Source organism: Podarcis muralis, chromosome 3, assembly GCF_964188315.1.
Source record: "Podarcis muralis chromosome 3, rPodMur119.hap1.1, whole genome shotgun sequence".
Classification (NCBI taxonomy): Eukaryota; Metazoa; Chordata; class Lepidosauria; order Squamata; family Lacertidae; genus Podarcis; species Podarcis muralis.
This window is the reverse complement of record NC_135657.1, coordinates 57,815,171-57,837,415: the sequence shown is the minus strand read 5'-3', so window position 1 is coordinate 57,837,415 and position 22,245 is coordinate 57,815,171. Positions and strand designations below refer to the sequence as shown.

The window sequence follows — 22,245 nt, the reverse complement described above, 5'->3', positions numbered from 1 at the left end:
TAGGAAACAAAAGCAGCTTTTTCCACTGTGTTGTTGTTACAGGTGAGTGATTTGCCCTTCCCAAAAAAGCTCAATAAAAGTTAATTTGGGGGCAGCTAAACTAAATTTTGGGGCACTGGGCAGCGCAGATGCTAAAGACCGCCCTGAGTAGATGTGTCTCCTAACATAACCAGTGAAGTGTCAAATCCTGGCTTTCTGTAGCATGCCTTTTAGTTTCTTTCTCCATACAAAGTCAGACACAATAGCTGCCTTTTGGAGTTGAAAGAAGACAAGCACCCATCACCTACTCATTGGACCTGCCTCCCCTAATTTTGAACTGTGTATTTAGCTACTCCCTGCCAGCTTGCCTCTGGTTTTGGATTCTGCTCCACTGCTCTCCTGTCTGAGAAGCTGGATCCTCCCCCAACCCATCTGGATGACAATTATTGAGATCATTTCTCTAATTGTGACACATTCTTTGTTGTTGAAAATTTGTGCCTCCAAAAAGAGGTAATCTCCTTTCCCCGAGTTCAACTTATTTGAAGGGGGAAGGAAATAATACCTTTCCAGATTACTTTAAGAAAAATGGCATGAGTGGAAGAAAGGGAGTGACCACCTACTCATTCTCCATCACAGTCAACAAGGTTGTGGATGACCTTGCTTTGTATTGCCTGGCTTATTGTAGATCTGCCTCAAGGACTGTTTTGTCAGTCATCTCAAAATTATAAAATATAGGGGAGCATTCCTGCCTGGCAACCTTTTCCTGGAGACTGTCATCCACGAAAAGACCTCCTGTTGGCAGGATTTGATTTGGAGCAAACAGGCATTCCAAGGCTACAGTGCAATAAACATCAATATTATGTGGGAAAGGAAGGGAGGGTTAAAAATTGCTTCACCAGTTGTCGCTGTATAGAAGAACCCTATTTCCCAATGTCCCAAGTCTGTTTGCAATGCCAACCCAACAACAAACAGGCCAGGCCAATCTTGTTTGTTTACATGTGAACTGGGAATCATAAACAAGATGTTGGCTTTGGAAGCATCTTCTAAACAGACTTGAGGGTGGGACAACTATTATAATTGCTTTTAGATATCCGTGCTAGATACATGTTGGTATTGATAAAACCAAGAGGCTTTAAATCCATGTTGATAGCCAGTGCTTACCAGTACATGGATGCATAGAATTTTTATGATCATATTAAGCTTTTAGCCTAAAATTCTGGCTTTTGCATCTATAAAATTCATGAATTATTGAATATATCTTTTGCCAGTGCTAAAAATGTTCCTATATAAAAATGGCTTGATAACTAATATAGCATGCAGTACTTCAAATATTTGCAATAAAACTCTCTTTGCAGGCTGTTCAGGAGCGCATGCAGTTTATTAATAAATGTGCGCGGAAAGGTTTTGTTGCGTCTGAGGCCGACAGTGTCAGCACTAGAGTGAGTCCAGGAGAAACAGGTATGTGTATGCCTACATAAATAGGGTTGCCATATTTTGAAGAGCAAAAAAGAGGATGCTATGATGGCTATAACAGCCATTCAAAGCAAATAAATGCAATTTATCTCAAATTTTACCGCTGAAAGGTGTCCTGGAAAAAGAGGACACATGGCAACCCTAAAATAATACAAGCTTTCTTACCTATGAAAACCTTGAAGAAACTGTTTTCAGGTGTAGGATTTGTGGAATGAAAAAGTAATTTCTGTCTGCCATAAAATGGGTGTCATTACCAACCAGGCTGTGTTGGTAATAGGCAAAATATTCTTTACTTCTATCATATGCTGCATTTCAAGTCACTTCTGAATATACCTTGCTTTTGGAATGCATGTTAGCAAAAATACTGCAGTCCAAACTATTATTATTATTTATTATTTATTAAATTTGTATACCGCCTTATACCTGTAGATTTCAGGGTGGTTCACAACATAAACAACCATGCTGCACAGCCCCCTGATCCAAGTCAGGGGCAGCAGCTTGGAGGAAGGATGTTTCCCTCGCTATGTGTTATGTACTGAGTTGAATAGGATCCAAAAGGCAGCAGTCTGATTGGTCCTAGAACAATAGGATCCAAAAGGCAGCAGTCTGATTGGTCCTAGAACAATAGGATTCAGAATGCAGCAGTCTGATTGGTCCTAGAACAATGCAGCAGTATGATTGGTTGGCAGGAACTACCCAATCATGCTCCAGATAGAAGTGAATCCACAACCTGATTGGCTTACAGTAGAATTCCGGAATTAGCCAATCATGTGCAGCCCATTGTGTAAATAATGTATATAAAGCAGATACTTTGAGGGGACATTTGTGCATTCCTCCTCACCACTATGAGCTGAATAAAGAGCATGAAATCACTATGCGACTCTGAATATATTTCACTATGTTTTCCTAGTGAAAATCCTCCTGGCAGTCTGACATTTGGCCCAGGAGGGAGGCTGCTCTTTGTGTCTATATCAACTCTCTCCCCCCCCCCCCCCGCCCCCGGGAGCTTCACTGGCCATTTTTGTTGGGAGAACAGCATGGAAGGAAGGATTAACATCCACTGTGTGACTCCCAGTCGGAAGGCCTAATGGCTCTTGTATATACACACATATTTAATCAGGCACTTAAGATATCTGTCTTTCTGTCAATTGCATTTGTATCATTTGTATATTACTCATACAACTAAGTTCTCTGGGCAGTTTACATAAATTACAAAATATAATTCACAGTTGAAACACTTACACTGAAATAAGATAAGCTACAAAAACAAAAAAAGCTGAGCAAAAAAGCAACTAAAGCAAGCAGAAACCTAGAATTTAAAATAGTTAACACTAGCTTAAAATCCCTTGCACAAAAGCTGAAGCACTCAATGGGTTGTAATTATAAAAACAAGGAGGTCTTCTTTTGGTGTCATAAACACCATAGTGAAGTGCCAGGCAAGCTTTTGGGGGGCGGGGGAGACATTCCATAAATGGGGAGATACCACCACCTTTCCTTCGTAGCTGTTTTTTCTCACTTAATTAGGTAGAAAACCTGGAGGAGGGCTTCCAAGGAAGTTGCAAGGTCTGGCCAGATATGTATGGGGGCTGGTGAACTGTCAGGTAACCCAGCCATAAGTCATTTTAGGGCTTTAGAGGTTAAACCCAGCACTTTGTATTGGTCCCAGAAACATAGCTGTCAACGTTTTCCTTTTTTTAAGGGAAATTCCCTTATTCCAAATAGGATTCCTTGCAAGAAAAGGGATAAGTTGACAGCTATGCCCAGAAATGGAGTGGAAGCCAGCTAATTAAGTCTGTAGCCTAGTGATTGGAAGGATATAGGAAATATGGCACAAGGAGAAAGGTTCACACCTTGCTGTGCAACCAGGGATCTCATACATAGACAGACATGGTCTGGAGGTGCAGTTTCATTCAGATGAGTAAAAAAATGCTAACTTTGACAGTACTGACAATATGTTTCTATAGACTGGGATAGAGCCCAAGCTCTTCTACCAGGCAGCTGTTCGGTTTGGGTAAAGGTGACTTCACTGGCCATCTGATCATCATGTCACTTTGCAAATATACACGCTGGTGCATATTTATATCTTTGGATCAGGTCAATATATAACTATCATGTATTCATAGTCTGGGATAATTTGGTACTAAAGTTTTGACCAGTTTCTTTTTTCTGGTCAGGGACTGCTTCTCCCGTTTCTGAACTAGTGGTGTCCCCCGCTGGAGTAGTTGCTGAAACGCAGCGGAAGGAATTCGCTTTAGACCTCGCTCCCTATATTAGGTAAATTGCAGCAAGTGTTTAAAGTTTGGTTACAACATATATATATTTTTAATGTGTAAAAGTTAAGAAATGTAGGGTTGCCGTATTTCAAACAGTGACGGAAAAGTTGTTGAGTTTTTTGGTTTGGTTTTGCAAAAAAATGACTTTGATGGAAGTTTGGCAAAGTTGACACCGCCAGCATGGGCTGCCATACATCCCGGACATTTTGCCGATTTCCACCTGGACACTGTTGCCAAATGCAGTATTCCATATATGGCCAGGAAATTCCAGAAATATGGCAACCCTAAGAAATATTTTAAAGTACTCATCTAGCTCCTATGGTTAGTTGTATCTCATGAAGTTATCCCATTAGCACAAGAACTCCCACTTGTGTGACGGCACTTCCCCTCTAGAGGGTTGAGAGCACAACATGCACTTGAGAAGTTCATTCCGCTCAATCAAAAGTCCTTTTGCGAGAAGGATGGCTTCCTCGGATACAGACCTTTATATGCCTTTATATTTAGCAGTACACCATGTTGTCGCATTTGTGCCTAATCCCATTGTCTAAGCATGTCCTGCTCCTAAAGCTATGGAGATGGAGTGGATCTGGTTCTGAGCACCCTGAAATCAATTCTAACTAAGCAGCACATCAAAGGGAACTATTTAATCTCTGCTTTACCCACAGAAAAACACTACCTGAACCTGTCTTGAAAAATGAAGCTATTATTCAAGAGCAAGAGATGCGTAAGGCAGAAGAAATAAATCATTTTAGACAATTTCGAGAGATGGTTGGAGAACACAGAGGGCAAGAACACACGGCTAGGAATCGGTTGAAGCAAAATGTACTTGATATGTATGACAATCTTCAGGTAAGTATGCATAATTCTGTTAATCATTTGAATAAATGTCTATTTATTTATTTATTTATTTATGCATGCATGCATGCATGCATGCATGCATGCATGCTTACCTGTTATGTTTTTGCTCAGTTCATATTTTTCCTGATTTCCTTTCACTTCCTTTTCTTTCTTTTTTATCATCAATCCAAATTTGGCATGCTGAGGACGGAGAGGAAGTACAACATGCAGTTATAGTGACCAGAAATTGCAGTAACATGATCCGGTGCATGTTTACTCAGAGAAGTCCTGCTGGGTTCAATGGGGCTTGCTCCCTAGGCAGTTTCTTTAGTATTGCTACTTAGAGTTATGTATGAACAAACAGCCCATAGACACACATCTTTAAAAAACCTTCAGTATAATACATCTATGTGGTCATTAGAAAAAGAAAAACTTTGTGAGAAAATATACATGAGCTCTAGGTAACTAAAATATTCATAAAAGTTGTGCAACCCACAGTATTGAAGAGATAATACTTAGGATTTTTTATTACAGTACCTTCTATGCTACTACAGACTTCTGGGAAATAACATCTTGTAATAATTTGAAAATCAAACAAATTGCATGCACATTTGATGCGTTTTATACTTTAGAACATTTGTTGCGTTTTAACATTATTGTAACAAGATGCAGAATTTTTCCATAGGTAGAAAAGGCCTGGTGTCAGATAATAAGTAAGGAATTTGTTGTGCAATTTTCTTAGTTGTGAAGTAAGCGTTACAGAGTTTTAGAACACTGAAATCTGCTCAAAATATTTGGTTGTTGTTTTAGGTATACACCCAAGTATACACTTGAAAAGGTAAATGATAGTTTCTCCCATTTGATATAATTAAACAAAACTGACAATTAAGCCATGTAATTGAGAAAAGGAAAGGACCCACATATTTATGGAATGGAATAAATGAAGTACTTAAAATATTACTAGAGAGGCACTAGATTTATTATATACCTAAAGGTTTATTTTTGAATAGAGTGGATGTGTTTGTCTTTGGATAGGCATCCTTAGATGAAGCACGAGGCAGGGTGCTCAGCGTCCGGGAAGCATACAGAGCTAAGCTATTAGAAGCTGAGCGCTTAAGATTAGAAGCACTAGCAGCTGAAGAAGCCGCTCTTCGAGCAGAGCAAGAAAAGAAAACCCCAGATGTGCAGAAGAAGAAAAAGGGAGGAGGAAAAGGAGGAAAAGGAGGGAAGAAAAAGTAAATTTGCTTGAAATAGAAGCTGGGTAAACCTCCTTACTGGTCAGAAAAGAGCACCAGTTTTTGCAGTATTTTGGAATGCAACTCTGTCTTTTTTCCTAGTGTTATTTTTGAAATCCATTTATAATCTTTAAATGATATTGATTTTAAAATTGATTTTATAATTGTAATTGTATGCCATTACTTTGGCATTATATTTTTATGCTTTAATTGCAATAAATGTTTGCAACAAAATTACCAATATGCATTTCAGTATTGTCAGACAGTTTTTAGAATAAACGAACATCTAAACCAAGGAAGTCTAGTGGAATGGAGTGGAGAGTTACCTTGGTACCATCCTCAACTATTCTGCTGGGTGAAGAGGTGGTGATACATGTAAAAAAAATCCTGAAAAAGAAAATTCTGTGCAAACTTGACCACGTGCCTGCTTCTGATTGCCATTTTGCTATATATTTATGGATTTTATGAAGTGCAATAACAGCTCTAGAACCCCTTGTTGTAGAAGTACCTATTGGGGGAGGGGGAAAGGATATATGAATCTAGACACACAAACTACAAAGTACATGACACAGCAGAGGAATGCTAAAATATTCTTAGGAATCTCAATATTGGTATTTTGGGCTGTGTTTGTTCTTCACCTTTTCTAGTGAAGAGAGAGAGTTTGTGAAAGGTTATGCCTAGTGTTACAAAAAATGACAAAAGATAAGGATGCCTCATTCTCATGTGTGATAACTAAAGGAATGTTTACAAATTATGCTCGGAACATTGTTCAATGATATATTTTTATCAACTTACTTTCAATTCTCAAGGAGCTAGTTTCATCACATGACCTATCATTTTTCATTCTTGTTTACTTCTTTAGCAACTGAGAGTATTGTTTCCCTTTGCAACAGTTAGTACTTTAAAGAAGTATGGTATGTTCTGAGATTAGCTTGAACAAATGCTCTGCAAAATCCTGTCATTTAAATTAGAAGGATGGCAAGATAAATAATTTTTATTTGTAGAAATGGAGCAGACTAATTCGTGAATCCAGTTTCCTTTAACAACACAGGTATTAGATCCCAGAACCTTTCTCACACTACCAGGCATTGCTTATTGGCAGTGTGTCCTAGCCCACGTAGGCGTGCGCTGACTAATCTCATTCTGTGGCATTGCATCTGCACTGGCCTTTGTTTTGTCCAGCTGGAAGATGTTTCTCCCATAAGCACCCTAGCTGGATGATGAATAGAAAGAAAAGGAAGCAACAAAGTACTTTTTGTCCAGGAAAACACTCCATTCTATTACTCCAAGTAGGAAAATTTGTTGCTTAGAAATAAATACTGGGAGATTGGCAATCATAGGTGCTGAGTGTTTTGCAGGCTGGGATGGTAAATAACTTCTGAAATTGGGTTGGCTCGGGAAAGAAGCTAAGGTATTTCAATTCTGTAAAGTAGTTTGACTACCGTAATTTTCCAAGTCAGCCTGATGTTGGCTGATGGGAAATCGCCCATCACTACTCAGCACTCACTTTCCTGAAAAGTCTTTACTGAAATTCACCTTATAGCTCCTCTGCTACATCCTCTCTGTCACCAGTGTATTTCTCAAAGTTAATACCTTATTTGCCATCCCTATTTTCTCCATCCATCCTCTGTGAATGGCCGCATGTGAAAGCCAAGGAAGTCTTCCCCCATGCACACAATAGCAATACCATTTGCACAAGCACTGCATATTTGTCAAGCATCTTTTTCAAGACTTTAGAGAAGTTCTGTGGCAACAATATTGAGGCTGGTGCATTGCTTGCCTGTAATCTCTCTTCTCTAATCAGCAGTAACTGTTGTGTTTTAACCTAAGGGCCAAAGTCCATCTCTAAGGTTCAACAACATTATCAGCACAGATAATCTGATTTTAAGCAGCTGCTTGTGAATTGAGAATTGTAGTACTCTCCTGGCCTTTGATAGTTGTGTGTAGCAGTCCTGTAACTACACCAAGCCCCTATTTTTTTACTCATGTTCTACTGATGGAGGCTGGGCCCCATAGTACTTATCATTTTCTCCTTTTGATTGCTTGCTTGCTTGTGGTGTTTCAAATGAGGTCGGGGTGATTAACATGGCTTCTCCCTCACTACCCTTCTAATACATCACGTTTGCATTCTGAACCAACACTATGGAATCTTGGTACTTAATAAATATTAACTAGTAGCAGTAGCAAGAGTGTTGTGAAACCCTTGCTTCCTGCAGCATTACTGTGGTATCTTGGTTCTTGAATGGCTTGGCCCCCGAACATATCGGGTCCCAAACGCTGCAAACCCGGAAGTAAGTGTTCCAGTTTGCAAACGTTTTTTGGAAGCTGAACATCCAACGTGGCTTCCGCAGCTTCCAATTGAGTGCAGGAAGCTCCTGCAGCCAATTGGAAGCCGCGCCTTGGTTTTTCGAACGGTTCCAGGAGTCGAATAGACTCCCGGAACAGATAAAGTTTGACAACCAAGGTATAGGGTTGTATAGGGATAGCTCAGTCAGTAGAGCACGAGACTCTTAATCTCAATGTCATGCCTTCAAGTCCCACACTGGGTGAAAGAGTCCTGTACTGCAGGGGTTGGAATAGATTAGGTTTGCCTTACGTCCAGGAAATCCCAGACATGTCCTCTTTTGGGGGGCCTACACACCCATCTGGGGGATGTTTATATTTATAGCAAATGTCTGGGTTTTGGGGGGTTCAGTTTTGGGGGGGTGCAGGCATGCCGTGGCAGCCCGAGCCGGGGAGAGAAATGCATGGCAGCCCCACACACCCGCGCATCCGCCTGCCTCTTTCCCTAGCATGGGCTAGCAGGGCTGTGCTCTTTTTTGCTCTTCAAGATGTGACAACCCTAGATTAGATGATCCTCATGGTCCCTTCCAACACTGTAATTCAACTTCAAGCACATTGAGTAATGATGCTAGACTCTGAATGGGAAGAGAAGGACTAAAAATGTGATTCTCTTTGACAGGCATGCATGCACACACACTTGAAAAGTCTGACCTTATTTGTTTCAGGTGTAGTTCCTTTTGACCTGGCCCTGACTTAAGGTGCGATTTGAACCCTGTGCCCACCACCATCCAATTACTCCTGAACATTTGCATGCTGGGGATGGGGGGAGTAATGGGAATCGGAGAGGTCTCACTTTCATGTTGGAGAGATGCTGCAAGGCCTCTTGTTTAATGGGAAATAGCACCTGTGTAGAGCTTGCAGCTTTTGTAGTTATATGTTCCATAATGTCTGGCAGGAGGTGACGCTCCATTCACCATTTCCAACTAAGGGGAGGCCTTGCAGGGCCTCCATTGATCATTTTTCTTAGTTTTTATTTGTATTTTGAATTGCTTTCAGTTGTACGCTATGTAATTCTGTTTCATTCACCTTTGTATATTTTGTTTACTTATTTTTTGTTGCTTCTCTCCCTTGTTATCTATTTGTGTTAAATGTGTGATATGTAAAGGCTGCAACATTCATTGAATTAGCCTAATAAATTAATCAATTTAGAACATTTCGCTTGACTAAAGGTGCCTCTAATTAATCAGGCCACAGGTTGTTTCTTTATAAAAAAAAGTATTTTTAATGCACACAGTTATAAAAACCGCAGTGTGTCTGTTTAGAAAGGAGGCACGCCTTTTCTACCATGCGGCAACTTTTTTGCTGCTGTCTCAAAGCAAGACTTTTACAAGCACAATTGTATTATATGCAAATTTATGCACAAAAGTATTGACTAAATCTTACAGAATTAATCAACTACATTTTTTATTGAATGGCAGCCCTAGTAATAAAGAAATAAAGTGATTTTTAATAAATGTAGAAATTGCTTTTTCTTATTACTCATGACAGATATGAGTCTTACAAAAACCTGAGGAGTAAGGGTGGTCACTCTAGGCTGATACGGTCAGAGTTGTGGTCTCAGGAAACTGCTTCCCTTCACAGATGCACAAAGCTCAGTGTCTTACAGGTGTGCCAACTTGAATAAAATATTGAGGTGCCTAGGTAAGCCCTACCCCACATAAGCAATCACATCACATGGTGCACACACACCGTTTAAATGGCAAGGCCCATCAACTTTGGGAGCCCCTGGCCCCCACAAATATTTTATTGGAGGGGGCATAGACCCCCTCGGCCCCTAGAAGTTGGCTCCTATCTTACCATACTTTTAAGTACAAACCTGTAGAAGCACAACTACGCAGAGACCCAGTGTCACTATCATTACACAACAGAACAGTCGGTAGTTACAGGTTGGCAAGAGGGTGTTCATGAAAACACCCCTTGCATATTGAGGAGAAAGTGGGATTGTGCTGGCTGAGCCATGCCTCTCTGATGGTTGCGAGTTCAGGCTCAGTGGTAATGGGCCCTGCATGTGTAAGGATGTACAGGCGTATGGCTCCTCCAAATGATGGGAAATTTTGATTGGCACGGGACTTCCAGGAGTCCATAGAGGAATGCTGAGTTTATAATGCCCACTAAGGCTGAGCTTACGACTGTGGGCTGCAGGGAGGGCATATCTGGCCGATGCAAAGGGCCATGGCTAGGTGATGCAATTCTCATGTCCCCTCATATTGTGGAAAGGGGTTGTGTGTTTTCCCTCCCCAAATACCGTAAGTATAAGCAAGGAACCATGCAACATTAATCCAGGTTGTGTCAGGCTTAATTTAAATAAATGTGCTTATTCTTTTTAAGAAAAATAGGAAATACAGATCAACAATGGATGCTAGAGGTGCCTTTCAGAGAAAAAAGAAGCTAAAAAGAAAATATCAAACTAAGGAAGACCAGACCACTATCCATGCTGAGCTAAGAAAAAGAAGAGCAAAACCCACAGTTGAAGCATGTACAGACCACCGCACCTACTGACTTTAGAAGGCCTCTGCTATGGCATAGACCCAGCTATAGTCAAGCTTTGTGTGACCAATGGGCCAGGTGTGTGCTTGCATTCCTCCATATCAGAAGCATCCATCAGGCTCAGTGGAAAGCAGTTCACATCTCCATCTGGACTGACCATCTGCGTGACCGATGTGTTCAGCTCTCTCTTGCAGGATTTGAGAAATAGAGGAACTCACAATCTCTTAGCCTATTAATACAGTGGTACCTCTAGTTACCAAATTATTTCATTCTGGAGGTTCTTAACCTGAAACTGTTCTTAACTAGAGGCGTGCTTTTACTAATGGGGCCTCTTGCTGCCGCTGCGCCGCCAGCACACAGTTTCCGTTCTCATCCTGGGGCAAAGTTCTCAACTCGAGGTAACTCTTCAAGGTTAGCAGAGTTTGTAACCTGAAGCGTTTGTAACCTGAGGCATTTGTAACTCGAGGTACCACTGCACTTGACTTTACCTTTCACTTTAATGCCACATTTAAAATGCTCTAGTGCAATGTTAAACCAGAATGATACAATGAATTATTGGTTGTAGCCACCTATTTATTTCAAATAATTGAGAGGTAGAATAGAGCAATGTTTGTTCATTTACTACCCTTTTATACTTCAATGCATTTTAGATAATATCATTCATCTGTATGTCAGAGACTGTCTCTGTATTTATTTATTTTTTAAGCTGGAGAACTGATCATACTATGTGGACATTTGTCAAGGTTATTTACTGTATACAGCTTGAGCCTTTCCAAAAGTATTGTTACAAATATTTAATGATTTGGTTCCCAAAATGGCAATGTCTTCTTGGTGGTTCTACAAATGGATTTCATTTCCCCCCAATCAAATGGCACTTTCCCCTGGCAAAGCCGCTGCAGAAGGAAGGGACCACCTGGTGCTGCTTGAAGAAGATTTGGCAGACACAACTTTTCTATCTGGAAGTCTTCTGAAGTTCTGCCACTCGTGCTAGAATCCATTCTGGATTCTGGATGTCCTGTTCCACCAGTTACTTAATTGGCTTTGTCAGCTCTGATACTGTGGGCTACACCTACAGATGCAAGAGGCTTCGATATTTGTGTGGGGTAGGTTTCACTGAAGATGCAGAACATATATTTGCAGAGGCATCTTGTACTGACAAGATGTGATGAATGATATTGTGCCCCCATGGAACATGACTCTGTACAAGTGCAACATAGCATCCAGGCAGCCGTCCAGCTTTGCAACAAAACTCACCAATTCCAAATCCCTATTTTTGGTGGCTTAGTTTTGCTGCAACCAGAGATGTAAATCACAGCCAGGGTGCTGTAGTGGTTGTTGTGTTGGGTTATCCCTACAGATACCTGGGATCAAATCCCTGCTTGGCGAGAAAACTTAGTGTGTGATTTTGGACCAGGCAGTCTCCCAACAATACAGGGCCTGTATAAACAACCCACAAATACCTGGGTGAATAGCTGGCACTTTAGCAAGTTTCAAAGGCACATCAAAGCTGATGCTTGCCTTGTTTCAGGCAGGATGCAGTTGCAAATGGCCCTCCTCTTAAGTTATCACAAGATAGACCTCCTGAGGCTGCAGTACAGGGTCTTCTCCAAAGATCATAGCATCTATTCAGGAGGAGGCATTATTTGAGATGTCTAAAGCAGGGGTAGGCAACCTAAGGCCCAGGGGCCGGATGCTGCACAATTGCCTTCTCAATCTGGCTTGTGGATGGTCCGGGAATCAGCATGTTTTTATGTGAGTAGAATGTGTCCTTTTATTTAAAATGCATCTCTGGGTTCTTTGTGGGGCATAGGAATTAGTTCAGTTTTTCCTTCAAAATATAGTCTGGTCCACCACATGGTCTGAGGGACGGTGGACCGCCCCACAGCTGAAAAAGGTTGCTGAGCCCTGGTCAGGGAAGGGAAGGGAAGGAAGTATGCAGCCCTTACTAGCTTTCAGTCTTCATCCATCATGATAGTAACGGACATGTTTCATGCAGAAAATGCTACAGCAGCTGCTCAGCAACTCCTTCTCCCCCAAAATATGTGTACCTATGATAATAAAGCATCCAAATTAGTAGGCTGAAATGAGTACATTATCAGTATACCTCTCTAGCATACATTACGTAACAGTTTCACTTCCTGAATTATAAGGGCTTTGTCCCTTTAAAAAAAATCACATCTTGATGAAAATACAGTAATCTTCATTATGTTCTAGATGTGAGTAAGTGGCTATAATTGATGCTCTCTAAAGGTATAATTAATCCCTGTTACATCTGAGAAAGATGCTGTGGTAGAAGAGAATATGCTAGTTGAGAATTGTTTCAGGTCTTGCATCCGTTCTAGCAGAAATTCAGTATTAAACTGTTCATCCACCTAAGTGTGCTACAAGGCTCTCACAAGTTCTATCAGAGGAGAGACAAGTTGATGGCACCACTTCACAGCTCCTGAACCCGGTACTGGGCCCAACTGCAGTATGCAGGACTGACATCATCTTCGTCTACCCTCATGCTACACTGGTAAGATCCAAATTTCATATACAGTGGTACCTCGGGTTAAGTACTTAATTCGTTCCGGAGGTCCGTTCTTAACCTGAAACTGTTCTTAACCTGAAGCACCACTTTAGCTAATGGGGCCTCCTGCTGCTGCCGCGCGATTTCTGTTCTCATCATGAAGCAAAGTTCTTAACCCGAAGTACTATTTCTGTGTTAGCGGAGTCTGTAACCTGAAGCGTCTGTAATCCAAGGAACCACTGTAATATGATTGCAAAAGCAGGGAGCTGGGAAATCCACACCTCACCTCAACCATGAACTCACCAATAAGCGTTTGACAAACCACTCTCCTCTGGAGCAAGGCTTTTTTTTCCAGCCAGAACATGCCGGAACTCAGTTCTGGCACCTCTCAGGTGGGCGCAATTGCCATTCTAAGAGAACAAGGGAGCTGTTCATGGTGAGCTCCAGCACCTCTTTTTCTAGAAAAATAGCACTCCTTGGAGGTCTCAGCCCCCCATCTGCAATATGGTGACAAAAATACTGCCAGCTCCACACACAGTCCAATGCAACTTTTGATGCCTCCCCAGCCCTCAAACTGCCTTCCCAAAGCTGAGTAAATGAGGTGCTGAGCTTTGGGAAGGAGGCATGAGGGCTCTTGTGAAGTTTTGCACCAAGTTTAGTTAACCAAGTTAAGCTGAAGTATTTCAGCCTGAAATTCTTTATTCTCACAGGGGGCCTAATACAGTAGATTAAATTTAAGCGCTCATGCATAATTTTCTTCGCCTGGAAGGTAAAATCTACAGCAAAGGCTTAAGGTTGCCTATCGAAAGAGGTCACAAATTACCATCTTTAGTCACTAGAGGGAGGTATTTCTATATCTGCCTAATATATTGCAAATATTTTTGTTTCCAAGGCATTTTTACTGCATCGAATACGGGTTTGTTTGCAGCTGAACAGCTCCTGCACTTGTGACAATGAGGTTTTGACTTCGTTAGGCTTGAATGTTGATAATGCACAAAACAAGGTTTACACACACACAAACGGGGGGGGGGGGGGGAGTGGAAAGTGTACTTTCCCTCAAGACTGCTTAACAAAAATAAGTAAATAATAAATCAATAATCATTTTGTATCAAATATAGGGTTGTTGCTGATGTACAGCTGACAGAAAGGCTTGTTAGGGATTTTAAATTTTTATTTTCTTATTACTATTGTTATCAGTACTTTTTTCTGGGGGGATGCAGGGAGACGCATTCCCCTAAACATTTTGTGAATCTAAGTTTGGCCTCATTGAGGGGCAGTATTTCAATATGGGTATGAAAATGAGAGTACCCCTAAACATTTTTTTTTAGAAAGAAAGAAAAAAGCACTGATTGTTGTTGTTATTAGTAGAGGTAAAAATAGAAAAAGTGGAATAGGAAACAGACTGACATCCAAACAATCATTACCTGGTTTACAAAGATGTATCGGATTGTAAGTGAACTTTAAATAACAGTGATTATTATTTAAATCCAAAATATAAAATGAACAAAGAAGAAACAAATAGAAATAAAAAAGAACACCAAAGGAGTGAGAAAAAGAAAGAGAAGAAAAGAATATTTATTTTCCTTTTGCCTTGTCGGACCCAAGGCATCCAGGTGATTGTGATTAAAGTTCCAAAAGTATTACTGTATAAACCATTCTCCCCTCTAATATTTTGCATACAAAATCCTTGCTGCTAGAACCATATGATATAAGAATTTATCTCTGTCCTTGGGGGACTGCATCTTTAAAGAAAGCTATTAAGTACGCTTTTTTCCCCTGGAAAAGACCCTGATGTTGGGAAAGATGGAGGGCACAAGGAGAAGGGGACGACAGAGGATGAGATGGTTGGACAGTGTTCTCGAAGCTACCAGCATGAGTCTGACCAAACTGCGGGAGGCAGTGGAAGACAGGAGTGCCTGGCGTGCTCTGGTCCATGGGGTCACGAAGAGTCGGACACGACTAAACAACTAAACAACAACAACATTAAGTACGCTTTGGGGTCTAAGTGTACTGAGTGCTTGGATTGTTTATATTAGACACAGTTTCATGCCAATATTTCTTAGCCTCAGGATAGTTCCACCAGCAGTGGATAAAATCTGCTCTATCCGCTCTACATTTCCAACATCTATCATTTCCTGTCTTGTATCTTCTAGATATCCCAGATGGTGTTAGACACCACATTATCCAAAGTTTAATAGAATTGTCTATCAATGCTAACAATGCAGTATATTTGGTAATATTTTCCCATATATATTTCCAGATATTTATTGATGTCCCAGTCATTTCCTCCCATTTTTTGTGACATAGTCAACTTGTGTACTGTCTCCCGTATGAATAACAGATTGACATATGTGAGGCAACCATTTTTCTGGGTTTTGACAAAATTATCTGGCTGCCTTACTCCTCCTATTGGCAACCAATAATTTTAAAAGTCTCTAACCTGAAAATATTTGTATAGCATAAATTATGTATCTCCCAAACCGCCCCTCACTTGATCTATGGTCTTTATCTGATTATTGCCAATCCAATCAACAAAATGTTCAAGCCCTCCTTTATGTCAGCTAGCAAATCACCCTACAGTTCCATTTTATTGAACTATTGATGAAATAGCACAGATGTGATTGTTAATGTTGATAGGCACAGTTGGTTTGTTTTTTTAAATTTATCCTATATCCTAAATACGCTGTAATCTCTTCCCTACAGCAAGAGCTGTACCCGGTGCTGAGTAGCTGCTATAAATAAACAGCCCAAATCAAAAGCATCACTGAAAAGCATTGGCTGGCAAAACAGCAAAAAGTCTGATGCTATTCAAGCCACAAAAAGCTGCTCTCTTATCTTGGCCAATAGAGAATCTTGACCTCCTAGACAGAAAGCATCAGCACTCAAGTTTCTCTGTACTATGACTGTGCTCTTTTCCTTTCACCTTGGGCAGTTCTTCTTGATAGAAGGATGGATAAGGAAGTGAATGCCTTTCTTTCCTTTGGAACCAAGCCTTGGAATCCTGCATTTTTTTGTGTATTTGCCGAGGCGAAACCTGCAGCCGACGTGATTGCCATATAACATGCAGACTCGCTCTAACATGCATGTAATTATTCTTCTACATGCAATAGCCAAGATCTATTATATCAAATACAGAATGTAATTAACTTTCCTGGTATGAAATATTATGGCCCTCAGATCTAATTGCTGTGGACTTTTGAGATCTGAAGGTAATTACAAGCTATTTTTTGTTTTGTCCTCAGGCAGTGTAACGCCTTAGATGACCTCCCTGCTCCTGACCCGTTAGGCAAGGATACATGGTATTGATCACACTGCAGTAAAGATTCATGCTGGAATATCGATAGCCAATTACCTTGTGCAAGAACAGTAAACTTGGAAAATGCAAGTTTTTGTGGGGAGCAGATCAATTGTTAGTTCTTCTCAGCGTCTGTCGGAACACTGGCCTGCCGCAAATGTGATATGATTTTATTGATGTGGCCTCAGGACACAACACAGCAAGAAGTTAGAAAACTGGGTCCAACTGCTGACAGCAAGAGCTCCTGCTCCTGTTTTAAACATCAATGCTGAAGGTTTTTCTATCACTTCTATTAGGACAAAGGGTTTCAAAATTGTTTTTAAAATTAGTGTGAATGTCTAAAGATTGTTAGCAGGGCAGCAGGACCATTTTAATAAATAGACACTTTCATAGAATCAGAATTGTAGAGTTGGATCATCTAGTCCAACCCCTTGCGATGCAGGAATTTGAACTAAAGCATGCATAACAGATGAAGGGACGCGGGTGGTGCTGTGGGTAAAACCTCAGTGCCTAGGACTTGCCGATCGCATGGTCGGCGGTTCGAATCCCCGCGGCGGGGTGCGCTCCCGTCGTTCGGTCCCAGCGCCTGCCAACCTAGCGGTTTGAAAGCACCCCCGGGTGCAAGTAGATAAATAGGGACCGCTTACCAGCGGGAAGGTAAACGGCGTTCCGTGTGCTGCGCTGGCTCGCCAGATGCAGCTTGTCACGCTGGCCACGTGACCCGGAAGTGTCTGCGGACAGCGCTGGCTCCCGGCCTCTAGAGTGAGATGAGCGCACAACCCTAGAGTCTGTCAAGACTGGCCCGTACGGGCAGGGGTACCTTTACCTTTACCTTTACTATGCATAACAGATAGCCACCCAACCTCTGCTTGAAAACCTTCCACAAGAGAGAGCCCACCACTTTCTGAGGGAGCACTTTCCATCTTCTAACAGTTCTTACCGTCAGAAAGTTCTTCCTGATGCTTAGTCAGAATCTCCTTTCTTATAATTTGATTTGGTATAAAACAGCTCCCTATGCTTTTCACTGCTTCTACAAATGAAGAAAACAATCAACTGTTACATCATGTGAAGCAGCCCAAAGCTTTTCTTTATTGATCTGTTTTGGCCAGAGCACCAGAAAACTCTCTTTGATAATTCAGAAGCTGTGGAGGAGAAGGGGAAACACCTGGAGAATTAAGGGTCAACCAGCATAAATAAGGGCATGTCGTCATCACTGATAGTGGCTTTGGTATGTCGACATTAGTCATTTTTGCACTGCCCTCAGGTTTGATGCTTTCTGACAGAGACTCTGTGCCTTAAATATCTGCATGACAGCCATAAATTTGATAGGAAATGTTTTCTGCTTGGAGCATTTCCATGCTGGGGGAGAGAGAAGAAAAGACCCATTTACAGAATGTCTCTCTGTCACGCAGCTTAAAGCACATCATCAACAGCAACCCTGAAGAGTTGCGACCACACTTCAATATGCAGTGATGTGCAAGGGTGTGTGGCTAAAGCACCCTCAGGTTCCCTGCTTGTATAAAGAAAAATGGTTGATTCAGAATCAAACCCTGTTTCAGCAGCCTCAGGCACCATGCAAATGAGCTCTGAGTTTGCATTCCAAGTGGATTATTCCTATGTAAGGAAGAGTGATTGCTTTGAAGATGCTTAACATTTACTTTGGCCAGATTCTGTTCAACTTCACCAGCAATGTTATTTCTCTAACTTAAGCTCAGTCCATACAGCTTTTCAGTTTTCTTTATGAATCTGTTTGGTTTCAGTCTTTAATTCCTGTTGAGCCTTGCTATTTGATTGGCATCGTTCAGTCTTGAGCGCACTGTGGTGTCATGTTCCTGATATGATGATTATTTATTTATTTATTTATACATACCCCACCCGTTCTGAACAGCTCCCAACAGAATTAAAAGCACAATAAACATCAAACATTAAAAGCTTCCCTAAACAGGGCTGCCTTCTAAAAGTCAGATAGTTGTTTATTTCCTTGACAGCTGATGGGAGGGTGTTCCACAGGGTGGGTACCACTACCATGAAGGCCTAAAGGAACAGGCTCCAAAAACTGTGAAGACTTTGTGAAATATGTCTATCTCTTGATTTGGGCGATGTTTATTTTCTCCTTCTGTTGGTTGATTGTCTTTTTAGTGATCCTATTTGGTTTTAATTGTATTTTGATTGGGATATTATTTTCTTGTAAGTTGCTATGGGTAGATGGCTTGTAGGGTCAAAAGGAGGACATAAGCACCCTTATATTAATTGGTGCTCATAGAAGCATATATTTGTGGAGTTGAAAGGGACCCCTGGGGTCATCTAGTAGAACGCCCTGCAATCTCAGCTAAAGAATGCCTGACGAATTGCCATCCAGCCTCTGTTAAAAGCCTCAAATGAAGGAGAGTCCACCACCTTCTGAGGGAATCTGTTCCACAGTCACAGAGCTCTTACCGCCAGAAAATTCTGTTTCATCAGAATCTTATTTCTTGTAACTTGAATCCATTGGCTCGGGTCAAACCCTCTAGAGCAGCATAAACAATCTTCCTCTGTCTTCCATGTGACAGCCCTTCAGATATTTGAAAATGGCTACCGTATCTCCTCTCAGTCTCATCTTTTCCAGGCTACACATCCCCAACTCCCTCAACTGTTCGTCGTAAGGCTTGTTTTCCAGACCCTTGGTCATCTTGGTCACCCTCCTCTGCACATGTTCCAGCTTGCCAATGTCCATCTTAAATTGTGGTGCCCAAAACTGGACACGGTACTCCACGCTGAACAAAGTACTCACCTTGAACAGAGTGGAATTATGACTTCCTTTGATCTGGACACTATACTTCTGTTGATGCAGCGTAGAATACCAGTTTTTGGTAGATGTGCCAGGTGTTTTATTTCTTTTTTGTTCTTATGACAAAACTTCATAATGTCAAGAGCTGATCTTCCAGCCAAGGATGCCATCCCAACCCCAGATATCTGAGAGTAAGCCCCACATAACTCAAAGGGACTTGCTTCTGAGTAGACATAGGGATTATAGCCTTGAATTAATATGAGAGGTTTAGTAGGATTTCTGCATCGTGGTAAGTTTGTAGCAGGTTCCGCCAGGCACCGACAATAGGTCTGCCACCTACAGTATTTTGAAAGAAGTTCCTGCACAGTTACAAGAAGTTCAGCTGAGAGTGTTTGCTCAGTTGCTTAAACCTGTGACTGGGGGGGGGGGGATGTTACCTGTTGACTTATTTGCAGCCATGTTACTTTTAAAGAAACAGACACCTTTGTCAGGAAAACTTTCAGCAACCCTGACAGAAGTAAATTGCTATCTATCTATCTATCTATCTATCTATCTATCTATCTATCATCACTCTAACTAGGATTACCAAGCTGCATTCCAGAAAATGAAATACGTTCCTTTAAATGCACCAGTAAAGAGGAGATGAAACAGCTGTGGCTGCTCAGGCCATATTCTTAGTCCTCCCACCTGCGAGCAACAGGGAGAGCATGGAGACTTGCCCTTCTGTTGCCAGCAAGAGGAGAGGGCAAATTGAAAGCCTGAGGAGAGGGAAGGTGGGAGCAGCCACAGGTAGGGGCAGACAGCATATTCAATTGCATCTGCTTATTTGTTTCTTTGCTTGCTTATTTGAATTCACTTTATGTTGCAATGGATGTATCTTGAAATGAATAGATAACAAAAAGTATCTTACAATTACTCAAGTTTAGACATTGTGTATATTTTCTCAAGGAAATTATACAGTAGTACAAGAAATGACTTTGGAGTGACATAAACTTCATTTTATAAAAACACTGAGAAGCCATAACGTGCGCTGAGTAACCACTCGTACATCCCACAATAAGTTTTGTCCCATTTGTCCTTATTTTATTTTCTGAATCTGATAAAGAGGATTAATTAATCCATTAAAACATAGTCCCATGTTTCATCATACCACTTTTTAATTGATAATAACTTGCCTGCATATCATTCTGTTTCCATTCCATGTCACATTTGATAGGCACTCCATCATAGATCTATGCTGCCCCATTTTTTGTGGAAAAAATCACAGTTTAATTGCATGCATTTTGTATGCATTCTTGCCCCCCAAAATACACTTTTGTAACCTTATCATTGTATTTTCCCCAAAGTATATATTTGGTATCTTTTTTTCTTTTTCTTTTTTGGTAAAAATATAGGTGTTTCTGACTACTAAAAAAAATAGACTGGTTTGCTTTAAAATGCAAATTGAAGCACCCCCCTCCCACCACATCCTTAGCAGGTAGAGTGATGTATAATGGTTAGAGTAGCGGCCTAGTACTGGAAAGATCAAGGTTCAAATCCCCATTTATCCATAAATCTCACTTGACCCTGAGCCAAATCTTAGTCAAACTTACCACACAGGTTTGGGGTGTTTGTGAAACCCTGTTTATGCAGGGCAGATTGGAGGAAGGGCAGAATACAGATGCAAGGAAAACAGAAATATCATGCCTTATCAATGCATTAATTGAAGATGCCTGGTCTCTAGGTGTTGCAGTAGTGAATCTTTCTTAAAAGATCAATGTTGTGCTTTCAGCCTGCCTGGAAACTGTACCCTCAAATGTTCCGCCATGGGAAGGGGCTGATTGCTGTGAAATTACTTGTTTCCAAGACGGTCTTATTTATGGTAATATTGGTTCAGAAACAGATACAATTAGTGAAAACAATTTGTGACTGTGCACCTCTCATAAAAAAATTATCATTATATAATCCCAATTTGGCTAGGAATGGCTTATGCCCATCACACCTTAGATGTGAAGGCCTCATTAGCAGGCCTCATAAAATACAGGTTTTCCTTCAAATGTGAGGATCATTTCTAAAGACTAGTCTGACATCTAGTGGCTGGAGAAAAGAAAGACACTTTCCTTAACTCATTAATGCTTGCTTTGAAAATTACGGTAATAGTGAAATGTAACGAATGTCCTTAAGTTCCTATTTAGTTCCTTTTTGGTGCAGGAATGTTGGGTTGTGATAAAAACTTGATAAAAAAAATATTTTTCTGTTGCACTTTTAAAAAATGATTTCAATGTGACTGCTGCAAAGCTGGGGGAGGGGTACGGGGTGCAGGGACTCCTATGCGCTGCTAGGCCATTACGGTGTGGCTTTTCCAACCTTTTGTTCTGCTCCAACTTAATATGCACACAAGCCAAGCCAATTACACCTTTTCTTTTTTATAGAATGGAGATAACTTGCTCCAGGCAAAGTATGGTGTTTGTTCAGGGGGTTCTTCATACGTTGTATGAAGCCTGTCTCACAATAAACTGCAAGCCCCCTGAGCTGGAAATCATTCAGGCATAAATGCAACTATTTCTGGAGAGAGCATTGCTTGAGAGTGGGGGCAGGGAAACGGGTTAGCTATAACAGCCTTTTCCAACAGTGGGAAGGTAGGTGTTCATGGGATATTTTGCCTCGGGTGGCAAAATAATTTGGTGGCCCTTGGATGTAATAGACACCCTGATGGGGAAGCAACAAAACGCCATGGGCTGCCCCTGCTGTAACATCAGACAGAAAGGAGGATGGGATTTCCTGCACATTCCTCTCCAGCTTTCTTCTTCCACATGCCTGGACTGTGCCCAATAGTGGAGTTGTTGTTTTTTCAAACGCTGGTGTCCTGAGAAGTGGCAACCCCTTTCTTTCCTCATTACAAGGTGAATTCAGAACCAGTACGAAGCCTTTTCCCTTGAGTCCACATATATTTGGACTGGCTGTGTAGGTACTGCATTCAGCTCGCCAAACAATATGCTTTTGGAGCCTGTCAGTTTCCTGTTCTGCCTCTTTACACGCTCAATTTTCCCTCTTCGCTGCTCCTGTGA

The 22,245-nt window shown here is 41.2% G+C and overlaps 1 protein-coding gene across 3 annotated transcripts in view; it reads left to right on the top strand.

Moving 5' to 3' along the window:
- ADGB (androglobin) overlaps window positions 1-11,318 on the top strand; it is a 62,977-nt gene extending 51,659 nt beyond the window's left edge. Inside the window, exons 32-35 of one of the 3 annotated variants that reach the window (XM_028723614.2) lie at window positions 1,335-1,437; window positions 3,627-3,726; window positions 4,391-4,574; window positions 10,469-11,318. In XM_028723614.2, the coding sequence (XP_028579447.2) occupies window positions 1,335-1,437; window positions 3,627-3,726; window positions 4,391-4,574; window positions 10,469-10,639 (558 nt within the window). In that variant the 3' untranslated portion in view covers window positions 10,640-11,318. Of the gene's footprint in view, window positions 1-1,334; window positions 1,438-3,626; window positions 3,727-4,390; window positions 4,575-5,597; window positions 6,035-10,468 lie in introns of those variants that run through there. The other 2 variants (XM_028723613.2, XM_028723615.2) reach the window with 2 other exon arrangements.
- Window positions 11,319-22,245: the final 10,927 nt, after the last annotated feature.